At 28.2% G+C, this 16119-nt stretch overlaps 1 protein-coding gene across 4 annotated transcripts in view; it reads left to right on the top strand.

Annotated features, from left to right (window-relative positions):
* The first annotated feature begins 7912 nt into the window (after positions 1-7912).
* The window catches only part of LOC132944474 (lysosomal-trafficking regulator-like), a 29874-nt gene continuing 21667 nt past the window's right edge, over positions 7913-16119 (top strand). The window contains exons 1-3 of one of the 4 annotated variants that reach the window (XM_061013842.1): positions 7913-8037; positions 10033-10157; positions 10332-10420. In XM_061013842.1, coding sequence (XP_060869825.1) covers positions 10056-10157; positions 10332-10420 — 191 coding nt within the window. In that variant the 5' untranslated portion in view covers positions 7913-8037; positions 10033-10055. Of the gene's footprint in view, positions 8038-9669; positions 9806-9862; positions 10158-10331; positions 10421-16119 lie in introns of those variants that run through there. The other 3 variants (XM_061013841.1, XM_061013840.1, XM_061013839.1) reach the window with 3 other exon arrangements.

The raw sequence follows: 16119 nt of genomic DNA, 5'->3' as shown, positions 1-16119 counted from the left end.
ATAATTAGGTATCTACCTACACTTTATGCAAATACAATTATTGAGATTACTTTATATTTATATAGGTTATGATAGAAGAGGACGATTCTTATAATGTAGATAATGATTTGGCAACAATAATAATAAGTGATAAATTATAATTATTACCTATTTCATATTATGTTTATTGATGTTATTTCATTCTGATAGGTATAAATTAAAAATAATAAGTTAGGTATTTCTAAGTTTCAACTTCAAATTTAATTTAAACATACATTGAACCATAAGGTAATAAATAAATTATAAATGTATAGCATATTGTAACTAAAAATAACTTAATAGTTAATAGTTAACAAAAATTTTGAATTTCAAATTCTAGTCGGCAATTTTGAAGAATACACCTCCTTATGATTTTTTTTTGAGATCGTCCCTGTAGGTAAGTACATCACTTATAAATAACTAAATTATAAAATTATAAAATTATCAGGTCATCCATATCGACTATCGTGCAGTAATAATAACAATAACTTATACCTAGTAATAAAGATAACATTTCTATACCACACGCCGTACGGTGAGACAATGTTACAGATAAGTAAATTGCCGTATCGCCGAAACGGTCACGCCGAAAAGTCCCATTCCCAATGATATTATATCAATATTAATATTTAACAATTTAACACTGTACAGCAGAGCGACATCCACTTACCCACCTTTTTTATTCACTGAAATTATTAAAACCGTTAATCGTCGCCGACGAATGTCGACAATATTGGTGATTGCTATAGATGGTATAAAATACCACTAATTATGAATACTATAGTATAATACTATAGTAGTATACTGGTACTAGTATTAGTAGACAGTAGTACCCATACGGTCTATTGATGAATCGTATGTTCTTTTACATGTGATCTAAAATGTATACTACCTATTCTGGTTTTCCATTTCAGTTGTTGTTCTCGTGCTATATTTAATCATACTTAAAGTCTAATACATTCTCCCGCCGGTGTTGGGAAAGTTATATTTCTTTGGTAATTAAATTACAATACGAATTATTATAAGCGTTAGGTATCTAGGTATTTGTCCAAAACTCAACTACCAAGATTTAAATAAAATAGGGTGATCAATTAAAAAAAAAAAAAAGTGGAAGTTGCTCCGCTATACAGTATGTTAGAAGTGGGTGACTTTAATGGATGGTGTTAAATTTGAATTCAATCATATAATATCATTATTGTATATTTGTATACGGAAAACGATTTTGAGCGGATACGGTTTGTCAGCCTAGGAACTAGGATATTGTTTATTATATATATTTATTTTAAATTTTTTTTTCATTAATTAATCCGCGGCAATTTAGACCATTGGGTGGTTTTAACTGTGAGGTGGGGGGGGGGGGGTACTGTATATGTTTTAAACACGTATGTTTTTAGACCCCCTGACTGCCTGAAGAGAAGTGTCGCCCGTGGCCGGGATTCGAACCGGCACGGTGCTCGTCGCAACCGACGTCTTAGTACGCTCGGTTACTCCGCCCCCCTGTATATTATATTGTATAATGTATATTGCAATATGCAGTGGCGTACGCAGGATTAAAAATAATTCAGTATGTAAGGGTTGAGTTCAAGTTTGATAACAAGTAAATATAATCTAATACTAAAAGTAACAACACTAATCCAGTGACGGTTCTTGTTTCTAGGGTATACTGGCGTATTGCCACTGGCAAGGTGTACAATGGCTAGTTGCCCATACGATTGTAAGTTGGTTTGAGAGAGAAATAAACGGTGCGCTAAAAATCTGACATCCCCTTAAGTGTTATCAAGTTGAAGAAGCTGTTGATAGGTATAATATGATACCTATGTTATGAAATGTTTAATGTGTGTATCACATAAATATTGATAAGCATAAAGCAAATACATACATCAATCAACATAATAAATAATAAATATAATAATAAATAATTACATTTTATATACAACCTCATAAAATTTGCTTAGTGTTTTACTTCTGGCCTTAAACTATCCAAAATTTAAAAAAAAAAATGAATATAATAAACATTAACCAAATGGTATTTGTTACTTTATATAATTCAATCTGAAAAAAAAATTCATTATATAACAATATTGTTAAATAATAATATGATTTTTTCCCCTTTTTAATTGATCTTGACTCTTGAGCCCGGCAGCTGAGGCCATTATCTATTTTTAGTTTTTTACTGTAGGTTATTAAGTCGGTAGGGGGAGGAACACGTGTGTGTTTTGTTTGGCAGCATTTTTGATTGAGCACCCGTAGGTATCTGCCATGCCCGGGTGGGGGATGGCGATACTTGTTCTCCGGATACCGTGACTTGTCCGAAGAAAAATGCCACCCATGGCCGATAAAAAATATTGCAAATAATTAAAATGCAAATATAATGTATAATTACAGGCTCCAACTTATTATGCCAACTCGATAAAAAAAAAAAACCTTTTATGATTCAATGTTTTTGTAAATATAATTTCAATTTAAAAAAAAAAAATAGCATTTTAATTCTTAAGTTTTAAGACATTTTGCATTTAACAGTATGAATACAAAGCCTTCATAGGACAGGAAGCGCACTCTGGTCACTATAGAAGTGTGGTAATATCACAGAATATAACAATAATGGAAATATTTTCAATCAAGAGTGTATAGTATATACGTATAGGGGTCCAGAGTGACGACACTTTACGCTATGTCCTACGTGAACGCGGCGAACGCGGAGAGTGCGGGCGAATTATATTCTGACCATGCTGTTCCAAACGCGGCAAAAATCAAGCTGTTTTGTTTTTTGCCGCGTTTGCCGCGTTCACGTAGGGCATAGCGTTATCAATACACCTTGGGTAAACATATTATTATAATATAATATTTTATGTAGAAATTATATTTTATAATAATCTGCACGCTTAAAGATATCGTGATAATCTGACATTCTGTATAAATTGATATAAATATAATTTATTTAGAACGTATTTTGACGATTCTTGGAAGAAGTCCGACGTGTTTTATACGCTATTGAATATTTGCGGAGGCCATTGCGTAAAAATCTTATCTCCCGTGTTAACGTCATATAAAGGTGGGTCCACACTTGATCAAAATTACATTGTTTAAAAATTTGCGTCGCAAGCGATCCGTAGGCCAACGGATAGCGTGCTTGCCGCACACCAAATCTTACGTGACGCACAACTAGTGTGGACGCGGCTTAATAATTACACATTTCATTCATTGTGGAAAATGGAAATGTGTGATCTGCACATATTATATTAATAGATGTTACTATGTTAGTATCTGTTATTTAATTATTAATACCTACAATAATAACAAGTAAATGGAATACAGAGGGGATATAATATTATCTATATACCTTTATAAAAATAAGTGTACATTTTGAATACATTTTATAGCTCAAGATCCACCAAACCAATTTCGATAAAAATTTCAGGGTAAATTAAGATTTATATGTAGATGGTTTCTGTGAAGTTTGTACGCTGTGCAAAAAGTGGTTCCGGAGTTATGGCCTCTTAAGTGCACACCTGGCGACATGGCCAAAAACAACAACAACGTCTATACAATTATTTTTATCTATATATATAACCCATAGCAACCATTAAAAAACAAAAATTTCTATCGCAAATCTCAAAATCCCTGTTTGAGCACCTACCGGGGGTCACTTCCCTTTTTAAATTAGCCTATGGGCTATGACACTCACAAAGAATGTGGCTTTGTATTGGTGAAAGAATTTTCGAAATTGGTTCAGTAGTTTCGGAGCTTATCCCAAACATACAAACACTATCATTTTATATATTAGTATAGATAAAAATGAATGTTTGTGTGTAGATTAGACCTCTGAAAAGAAAATAGGCTAATTTAAAAAGTGTTAAATTTATTTTTTTTTTATTCATCGGATTTTAGTGTGGTTGCGTTAGGCTTTTGTATTAATTGATTATATTAATCATCCGTAGATGGAATTAAGTAAAAATGACAAACTTGGTACAGTTTTGATACTTTAGAGTTAAATCATACACTTACGTACAAACAGCACGGGGTCCGCGATCTACCGCAGGTAGATTGCCTATACCTGATAATATACCTACTGCTGCGAATCAGAATTTTTATTCCGGGCAATAGAAAAGTAAAGATACATTTTGAACACCATACACCATACACCGAATATTAAATAACGAATTGAACAAAGTTTAAGCCGTATAGAATTGTTACATTTAACGGGCAACGAAGTGCCAGCGGGATCAGCTAGTATAATATAATATTATACACACCTATAATAGGTATAAGACGTGTATAACTGTATAAAGTGTGGATTGGTACTCGGGTACTCCACAGCCTATAGTTTAGATATTTATAGGTATTAGCAGAGCTGTGCCAAGACTCAAGAGGGGTGGTAAATGGGGCCCTCAAAAAATGCCCTAGGGGCTAAGTTGGACAAATTTGTAACATTTTAAAGGGCCAACCAATGTTTAAATATTAAAATATGTATGTTTAGATATACCAAATATTATTGCCCTGGGACGCCAATGAAAGTTAGCACGGGCGCACAGTGGTTTGAAACGTCATTTTACGCGGCCAAAAGTCTATATTTTAAATTTCTATTTTAATGTTTTTTTTTAATAGAATTATTATCTGTATACACTATTGAATATTAATCCCGAGTTACAATTTCCTAAGTATAAATTCTAAAGAACTGTAACATATGTTTAGTAAAAAATGTCTTTATTTCTATCAGTATTTCATCGAATTTTATAGTTTTACTTGCATATTCTTTCATGTCATAGAATATTTATTTTTTAAAGGTCCATTGGCTAAAATTAAAGACCAAAAATAGAATTTTTATTTTTATTTTTTTTTATCATACAAAAAATTTAAAAAAAAAAATTTTGAAAGAGTTCCACTTAAAATCACGCATTTTTTTCGTTTGTAGAACAAATGGATGTCATAGAGAAAGTTCTAAGCTATTTGAAAATTAAATAATATGACACTTGCAATTTACATGTTAACATGCAGTGGTGCAAATATGAAAAATTTTCAAGGGGGAGGGGGCTCAAGCCAGGGTCAGAAATACAAGGGTGGTATGTGGGGGTCAGATCCCCTATGCCTTTTTTTAAAGTTTTATTAAATAGTGTTCTTACTTCTTAGTGTCAGCGCGTTACAAGGAAACATAAAAAAAAATTAAATAATATGTGTATGTATACTACATTGTTTAATTCGGGGGCGTCATTTCTATTTTTTGAAAGGTACTTTAACCATTAGTTAGGTAGGCTAAAAAATGTTCAGCCAACCAATATATTATATTATATTGTACTGTAGTTATTGTACAAAAAAATTGTTTTCTTGCTAAGCTCCAAAATTAGGATCTTAATATTTCTATTATATTCTATAATATTTTACATGTAGGTAATAATATAAATTATAATATATTATGAATATAGTATACCTAATAATACTAAGTTTGTACTTAAATTTAAATATTTATAGATACCATTGTATCTAATTATATATTGCTTATATTTTGGTATTTATTCTTTTAATGTGCAGATAAATAGGTTTACATTTTTTTATCATAAAAATTGGAGTAATGAAGACGGAAAATCTCGTAGTGAAGCAAATTTTTGATTAAAATAAAAATGCAGTAATGACGTATTATTGTTTGCATTTAATTACTGTTTTGTTATTTAATGATAAATCCTTGAAATTTTAATTTTAACTAAAAATTAATTCCCAAATCCCCTATGTTTATTTATTACACAATTTTCGCTGACAGTTGAAAGTTAAAAACAGTTGGAGTTTTCAAAAATTTGAGTGTCATGTCAAAATAAAGGGTTTTAGGGGCGACAATATTTACTTTAATGCAGACAGTACAGTGCATTTATTATTTCAATAATTTAATGAGTTTTTATTATATGAAATAGATACTGGTAAACCGGGAGTAAAGTAAGTACTCTAAAAATCCCTCAAATAAGTTTTTTATTCCACATTTTCATCATCTTCTCTGACATGAAATAATTTTCAAAGTTTCTACTAAACAATAAACTGAAACACTCTGTATAATTTATAATGTATATGCATTATATATATACTTATATAATACATATATACCTTTTATATTAGGTATTATCGATAAAATTACATTTGTTCATGAACCTATACATAAAAATCGATATTATTATTAAGTACCTGCTAATTACTAATTAGCACAATACAAATACGTAACCATTAAATTTTTATAAAATCAATGGTAGCTAATTACGTAGGTTATGTAGTATTATGTAGTATTCTAATTTTCTTGTTTCCCATGTTCATGTTTATAAAGTTTATATTCGTATATTCGTGTCTAATATATATATATAATATATTATATATGTATACTAATACCTAATGCCTACCCATGGATATTTAAATTATATAATCCTGGTGTTTATTTACCTTGACTTAATTATAAACAACAGCGTGTTGTTACTTGTTAGTGTTTGTGTAATTATTGTGCTTTTACTTTATTTTAATGCGATTAGGCGTATTGTAATATAATTATATATATTTCAATATCTGTATGTTCTATTACCTATAGACTAAGGTTCAAGACGTTCAGGCGGTATATATGGTGTTATCTATTCAATCTGTGGTATACATTATATTATTAGACTATAGTTAAAACTTATAATTTATTGACGTATTACGATTTACGATAATAATATAATATATATAGGTATTACGAATATTACAATATTATTATTGACTGTTGTATATTATTCACTTATACAGTTATACACAATGGTTTCTTTTTTAACTTTATAATTATTTATCTTGTTTATTACAATTTCCAAAACAACGATAACCATAAGTCATAACTCATAACTCATAAGCGATAATATTATAGTGTGTTGTCAAGCACCTGCTGACCTGCGGAAGCAAATCTACAGAGTTCATCAAAGAGTGACGATGGGGCTGACAAATTTGTAGAAAATAGACAATCAAAGGTATCTACTATATATACTTATAGTTGGATAATTAATCTTAAGAAAATATTATATTATTTATGAGTAGATACATGAAAAAACAATAGAGCACTCAGTAAGTCCTACAAGTTTCGTGGGTCTGAACCACTCTTAAGTATGCACCTACTTGTTTTAAAAAGAGCTGCAGTATTCAATATTTTAATGTCCTTAATGTTGAAAACCTCTTTGCAATCTGAAACTGGAGGTTTATTGCTAGAAGGCAGGAAGTTACCTAATTTCAGGTACTCGTAAATATCTACGGTTACATGCGGTAGATCAGTGGCGTACGCAGGATTTTTAAATCGGAGGGGGGGCTTGAATATTAATAATTATTACGCTCAGTAGTTACAATTCACAAGATTTGGTTTGAAATATAAATTAGGTGCTTACTTATAAAAGATAGATTAAGCATAGTTCTTACTGATATGAAACATAAAATATTTATATATACACAAAAATATGTTTTCCTTAATAATAATAGGCAATTTTAATTTTGTTTTTTCCAGTCATCCATAGGCGCAACTAGGGTACAAATTCTGGGGGGAGGGCTACAGGCCATCCTACAAAACAATTTATTTAAAGTAACCCATAGGGGGCGTATATCTAAATCAATAAGGGATATTTTTTTTTTGGGGGGGGCTAAGTCGTAGCTGCCCCTAGTTGCGCCCTTGCAGTCATCTGATAATTTCAGAATCTTAAGTTAAGTATTTTAAAATGTTTGAAGAACTATTCTATGTCAGTTTACTTTTCTTTTTTATTTAATATATGTTAGCTACATAGACACATAGTTATTCCGTTAAGACGTATATGAATATAATAATAATATGTCCTTGATTACTAGTTTACTACAGTGGAAACTTGATGATTATTTTAAAAAGAAAATAATAATACGGCAATGGGATTCAGCTGGTTAGCCGGTCCCCTCTCCCGACAGCGGTAGATTCGCATTTTGGAATTTGTAATGCTTCAGTTATTGTAAACAACCGAGATTTAGATTCAACTGTGAACTTGAGCAACATATTTTTGACTGCTATAGGTAATTTATATTACACTTCTATAATAATAATGTATTAATGTTATCCTTATCACTCACCATATAGTCATTATTCAGATCCCGGTAACATTTAACTGTTGTTTTAGGTATAAATAATATAGTTTTTCTACGAATGACCTTAATATTGATTTACTTAATTTAACCATTAGGAGGTACCTATTTAATATATATATTTTGTTTATTTAAATTGTGTTAAATTATTTTTAATATATTTTTATTACCTGTATAATATTATAATTATACTTAATATGATGTTAAAATATATATCTACTGATTGGCATATTACAGAATATTTATATAAGTATCAAACAATTTGAACACAAGGTTTGACTTATATAAGGTTTCTATATCATCGTACTTTGTATTTAGTTTTGACCTCTGTTCTAAAGCCATGCATAAGTATTGATATTTAGTTAGGTATAACAATCGATAGATATCTCCGTAGTATACGTTACGTACGTGCCTGTACGTCCGTACAATATTGTAATCGATTCGAAAGATTACCTTATATTATTATAATATCTATTTTTTAAACAAGGGTTATCCTCAATCCTAAAGGCTAAAGTAGACAAAATAATATGGAATTAACTATATTTTTAGTGAACAAAGATAGCGCTTCAATATAATTGGCTTTTGTACCTATGTATTTTGGAATTTATTTAAATCGTGTAGTTAGATAGTGTATTTGTTTAATTATAAAATTGAAAAAAAAAACGATAATGTTATAATATTTCAAAATTATGAATATTAAGAGGATGTCAGAGCACTATTTGTTTTCTCTCTCTAGCCCACGCGCAATATAGACAAAATGTAATTCCGCAGAATCGTTTTTTCTATGTTTTTAAGTAATCTTATAGTAAAATCACACATTACAAAAAAGATAGAGGATAATATTTTTGAGGGAATGACATATCGATTTCTCTAAATATTGTTTCAAAACGATTTAAACATAATTTAAATTTACAAAATTTTTTTGTTTATTTTGAAAGTCGAATACAAAGTCAAATAACAATGAAATATAAAACCGATATGTCATTCCCTCTAAAATATTATTTTCTATCTTTTTTTTTGTAATGGGTGATTTTACTCTAAAATTAGTTAAAAACATAGAAAAAACGATTCTGCGCAAATGCGTTTTGTCTATGTTGCGCGTGGGTCAGAGAGAGAGAAAACAAATAGTGCGCTGACATCCTCTTAAATTTTAGATTATACTGTACCTACCTACTCTGTAGATTAAAATAATATTATTCTACATAGGTATTTTATACCGACTAATTGAACTATATACCTATGACGGTCTTGTAGAGGAAGTTGTACAGATTAGGTACCTACATCAATCACCCAATTGGCAATAACGTTTGTTATAAATTATATAATAAATATAAATAATTAGACCGTCTACAGGCTGTTGCCGGCGGGTTATCGCAATATACGCAATAAAACATTATTATACATTAATTATATCCCGATAATACAGTATTATACATTAATACAACGTTGAACGCTATCGATTAATAAAAAAACTAATCGATTCCGTGCTACATATAATAATATCGATCTATTCGGTCAAAAATTAATGGGAGAACGTACGGGACGGGACGTCGTCCTCCAGATCGCTAGTATTCCGTGATTGTAGGCGGTAGACAGTAGTGTTGATAAAACCTTGGTCACGTGATGACTGATGGGTGATAGTGCGCGCCAATAACTGGAATTTTGTATTCTCCAATGTCCCGTCGGTCGTCCCGAGTAGGTATGTTGTATATATATATATATATTATACTATTATAGTTGATAATTTGTATTTTAATACTGTTACGTAAGATACGTAAGACCGGTTGTACATGTTTGATCTGTTTCCATTATGTTTTTTGAATGCTTTTTCGTATTGTTTGTTCGACTTTCGTGAGTGGGCACACCGCGTTTGTTGTATTATCGATCCTAAGTATGTAAGGTTTGTTGTTGTTTCTTATTATACAGATTTCCACAATAATTACAAACCTATGGACCATTCAATACCTATAAAACCGTCAAAAATACATATATTCTGGGAGGCTTACTTGAAATGCAACAGCATCGTGGGAAATGAACTTAAAAACGATTTTGTAAGTACCCATCTACACAAAATTGTACTATAATATTTAATGTTTTCTCGAAGACTACCTATTGTATTTTTCGAATAGGTAGAGAAACATTATTTATAATAATTATTATTATTATAATCATAATCTCAAAATAAAAGTGAATTGTCCTATATAAATTATATTTTTTTAATACAGAAAATTGCATGGTTTGATTTACTGCTATCCGAAATACTGTCTGTACATGAAAAAATAAAAAAAATTCCTGAAGATATTCAAAAAGCTAAGTAAGTTTTGGTAAAAACATTTTAGGGCTTTAAAGAAGATATTATGTTCTGTTTGGACCTAATTAAAAATATATAATCAACGAGCATAGAAGTAAATAAAAGTTTAGTTCTTTGGAATAGGGAAAGTAAAGCATATTTTATTATTACTTTTTTATTTTCGTAACATCTATTTATTTTTTTGGGCATGGGCATTGGTGGAAGGGATATGTAGTTTTGGGAATGCTATGATTATTAAGTTATCTTTGGTGATGAGTTGCAATATTTTGTTAAATTATGTTCCTACATTTTTAGATTACAATGTTTTAATTTTACAAGTACCTATACAAATCTTATAGACTTCTGCATTTTTTTTTAAATTAATACAATTTGAATGCAATTATACATATAATATTTTCTAAATCCATAGAAAATGCATCATTTATTTTTATTAAATTCTATATTATATCTCATGGTACAAAATAGACTTGTATAATAGGTGTTATTATGTAATTAATATTAGTTTCTGTTGTATGGTATATATATTCTATGCATAAAAAATAAAATGTTACTATTTGAAACCATAGTAAAATTGTTTTTTTTTTTTAAATATGACTATTAAAAATTGTGATAATATATTATAACATTTTTAATAAACAGAACATAATATTATGTAATGGATTTTAAAGATATTCCTATTTTAATTTTGAAGATCATATTTAATATTTTGCCTTGAACTACCCATACATTTTACATAAATACAAAGAAAAATAGAAAATAGTAGAGTAAAATTATCATAGATGATCTAAACAGGCTTCTATCAATTCTGCCGATATAGTATTGATTCCTCCAGCTATGTTTATAATATTGATTCTGCCGGATCTGGTTCACTGTTTATATTAAGTACCTATTGAGTACCTACATTTTTTAAAATATACATAAAAATAAAAAACTTAAAATATGATACCAATACAAAATTCAATTTTTTAAGAAATATTTAATTTTTTTTTTCTTACAGTATTATGTAAACTAACATTTTCAATTATTTTAATAGTTATTGTAATAATGAGTGATTTGTCATTCATGAATTATGATAAAATTATGATAAAAATCCTCTGTATATTAATACTTAATATTTTTTTGTACATTTTAAAAAATGTGAGACTTAGTGGAATCAACAGGTATTTAATATGAACTGAATCCGGTAGAATTAATTTATATATATTATAAACAGTGTGGAATTAATATTGACCGTTTTCCTAAGCTGGTAGTTTCAGCAGAATTAATAAATCCTCATCTAAACGTCATATCCATATCATTATAATTCATAAGAATCAATATTAAAAATTATAGTTGGTTCTATCAACAATATATGTCAGATAGTCCACTAGAGATTCAATTACTATAGTTCACATTATAACCATAGTCATGATGTATGTAATAGTGAAATAGTTGTTCTATTAATTATGAATTAAATTAAATTGATATTTCTTATAAACAAATGCAATGTTATATTGCCTTTGATTAATTTAAATAGAAGTTAAATTTTGTGGTTCATCGAATAACATTAAACCTTTGCATTGATACAAATATTGGTAGCAGTTAAACTTGTGATATACTATATGTTCCATCTAAGAGTGAACCATTCGGCTAACCAAAACACATTTTTTCCGCGCATTCCCACCACACTCCGGACATCGATGAGAGTTTTAACACGGGCGCCTAAAGACGGCCAGCAATGACTGTCCGCTAATCACAGATCGCATGGGAAGTCAGGCACTGTTCGGCGGCTCAGTCTGCGTGCGCAAAAGCGGTTCACTCTTAGATGGAACAGAGTATAATAATATACTAATCATCATGATTCATATTAACCAGTAACCACCTATAATTTTCAAACCACCATGATATATTGATCATCCCGGTGTGTTTTTTTTCACACCAGTTTAGTTAAGCGAATTTCTAGTCATAAGCTTATAGTCTATTATGAATTTAGTTGAAGTTAAATAAGTAAGTGATAACTAATAAGAATTTATAGATATCATTCTTATCATAATATTAATCCAATTAACCAAGGAAATTTACATGAATTAAAATTAAGTGCTTGCAGTAAATAGTACTTAACAAAATTGTGGCTTTTGGGTTTTTGATTATTTTCTAACTCAAATTAGGAACTTGAATTACAGTTTTTGTCATGTAAAAGAAAGATTAAAAAAACTTGTATTTAGGCATTTACATCAATAGAGATAGAAGTATCAAATACGTAGGTACAACAATTTACTGTGTTCAATAGAGGCTATTATAGCCACACTTGTAAGTTGTAGGTACTATGGTGAAAACTTTTGCAGAGTCAATGAAATACATTCCAAGCTAGGATTTGAAAAACAAAATACAACACCCAGTACAAATATTTAAACAAATTAAAAATAAAATGCATATCGGAATTATTAGATAATCCAAAATATTTTGTATATTTACCGTTTTTTTTAAATTAAAATGTATTTATTTTTATTTTTTGTATCAATGATTTATAATTTATATTCATCTATTCTTATAGACAACATAATCACTAAAAATATTTGTACGTTTAATAATTCTTACTTTGTAAGTAAGGAAGTGCGATCACTGGATGGCTTTTTCCCTCGCCCTTTTCATGTTCAAACTTATTATAGCACATATTCTTATTATGCCTTTGTGTATAGATTGTATATCATCTAATAAAAAATTAAAAAAAAAAAAAAAAAACTTTGTAAGTTACTTAGTACTTCAAATTAGGTTCTATTATAGATTCTGAGCAAAGCAATATTTATTTGTATTTATTTCTATTTAAATTTTCTTTTTTTTTTATTTTTTGTGTCTGTTTTCACGATAGGTAGTCAGGCCCGGCTCATAGGCGACATAGGCTCACACCTAGGGCAGCACTTAAGTAAGAGGGCGGCATTTTTAAAATACTGATAATATTATATTGTTAGGGGCGGCAAAATTTGATTTTGCCTAGTTCACTATTTTTGCTTGAGCTGGTCCTGTAAGTAGTCGAATTAATGGTTTAATTTTCAACATCAGTATCTTGTTTGATTGGAAATTGAATTTAGTTGGTGCATTAGGGTGGTCAAAATCCCATATTCCCATTAGTGTTTAAAAGTGCCGAGAAAAAAAAACTAGGAATTTTTATGCAAAATCGGCTTTTGACAAAATCAATTTTGGTTTTTGGTGTAACTCTAAAACAAAAGACCGAAGATACTAAAATGTTCACTAGTTTTTTATATTAGCACTTTCTATACACGATAACATTTTCAAAATATTTGGATTTGTTTTAAGCTGTTTACAGTTTCCAATTTTTGTAGTATTTTTTTTTTTTAAATTTTATTTGTTGTGTAGAAAAGCTTGAAAATTTAATACAAGGCTCTTAATATATTGTTACAGTGACATTTAAAAAATATTAAAAATCCAGTTACAATTTTTTTTAAAAGCATTTAAATTTAGAATTTTGACAAAAGGCATAGAAGTCAACAAAAATATGCAAATTATTTTGTGTTAAAAATTTCTAGAAATTTTAGTTTCTGAGCGAAGCGATGGATGTATTGATTTTACAATGATGTGTATTTTTTTTTATATATTTTTGTGCCTGTCATCACCTTTTAGGACAGTAAAAGTGCTTGGATTTTCTTGGACAGTAACTTTTCTGATAGGAAAGTGAATCTAGTTGGTACTTTGGGGGGTCAAAAGTAAAAATTTAATGTAAGGCTCCTGATATAATGTTACATTAGGAGTTGAAAAATACATAGGCACAATTTTTTTTATTAGCATTTAAAGTTTGAATTTTGACAAAATTGAATGATTATTTTGTAGTTTTTTTTTTTTTTTTATTTAAAAGCCGCTAGTATAGACTATGATAGCTTAACAATTACATAAAATTGTAGTTAAAAATTTATAAAATGTGAACATTTTATAGCTAGGGATTGAAGATTTAACAAGGTTCCATGTAAATAGGTTATATATTTTTATTTATTTTTTATTTTTTAGTAGAATATATACAATCTGTAAATTAGATTTTTTACAATAAGAATATGAGCTATAAGTAATAATAAGTTGACATGAGTTGCTTGATAAAAGGAGTAACCCAGCGGCTACACTTAACATTATGAGGTTATATATAAATTACTTTATTTACAATAATATCATCAAATATACTTAGTAATATCATAGGCTGACTGACAGTTTTCGCTCAGAATCGTTTTTCTTATACAATGATATTATATCATTGAATTCAAATTTAACACCATCCATACAGTAACCTTTTATACGGCAGAGCGACACCCACCTTTTTAATATTAAATGTGTTATTTATGATGACAAGTATTAAGATAATAATTATTTTATATGTATTACTTATTGCAAACATATTGTAATATTCACTTTCTTAATAATAATAATAATAATAATAAAAAAAAATATTAATATTAATTAGGTAGTGGTTAAATTAATTATTAAACAATTTTTTCATAATTATCTTTTATTGAATAGCAATGATTTAAAAGTTCTGTTTTTATAATTAAGTCTTTTTATGTTTGTAATTAGTTAAAAATTATTTTTAAGTTTTATCTTATTGATCAAATTATATCAATATTTTACTCATTACCGTAAAATGGGGTAACTCCGGACAGAAATTACTATTTTTTTTGAATATTTCTGAAAATAATGAATCTAAAATTCTGTAGAAAAATATTCAATACATGTTAGAAAAGAATTATAATTTCCTATAAATTATATTCGTCTTAATTTGAACTTTTATATAAAGTTCAAGATTGTCCGGAGTTAACCTCAAAATAGCGTAACACCCTATAAATTACCCATACAAATTCGTAGAAAAATTATGTTATTATTAAAGCAATTATCTCCGGATTATATTTCACTTTTTGAAAAACTATTTATTGATGTTGAACAATAAATTTTTTTGTTAAACTTTGTTAAACACATTTTAATAAGAGCAATTTACAAATTCTTATTAATATAAAATAAAATAAAAAATGGATTTATTAATTCCAATTATTAACAAAAACATTTTGAATTAAATAATTAAAACATTTAAGAAATACTAATAAATATTATATAACAAAAAAATACAATTTGTATTTATTATTACGCACTAAATCAATTTTCCTATGGTTTCCTCTATAGTGAGATTTCTTTGGACAAAAATAAATAATATTTGTCAGTCATGAAAGTAGTTTCCCCCCCACTCCCATATTTAACACAGAATATGAATTATTGTTTAATTTTTTAAACATTGACTTCATTTAACATTTTTATAAAAGTAAAATTTACTCAGATTTTAGATTTTAAATGAAAAAAATATGTTAAATGTCTATTAAATAAGTGTTAGGTATTTGAATGTTATTAAATAAAAAAAGTATTTAGTGTAGTAAACTGATTTAGTGATGGATTATTTTTATATCAGTATTACATGTTTTTAAATGAATTACAACAAATAATGTTTGTGGATAAAACTAATTAAAAATTAGTGTATGTATTGAAATAATAAATATGTGGTATGTAATATAGTTGTATTATGGTCGAATAATTAATAATTTTGTGTAATGAAGTAATGATATCAGAAAAGATAAAATTGTCTAAGGTCATTCACATTATATGCCCTTTTAAGAATAAATAGAAAGTTAGTTTACAAAGTGTTTATAAATTAAATCTACAGATTAGTATGTATAAAA

This window comes from Metopolophium dirhodum, chromosome 5 (assembly GCF_019925205.1).
Source record: "Metopolophium dirhodum isolate CAU chromosome 5, ASM1992520v1, whole genome shotgun sequence".
NCBI lineage: Eukaryota > Metazoa > Arthropoda > Insecta > Hemiptera > Aphididae > Metopolophium > Metopolophium dirhodum.
Note: the sequence above shows the minus strand (reverse complement) of the source record. Positions and strands in the feature narration are given on the sequence as shown.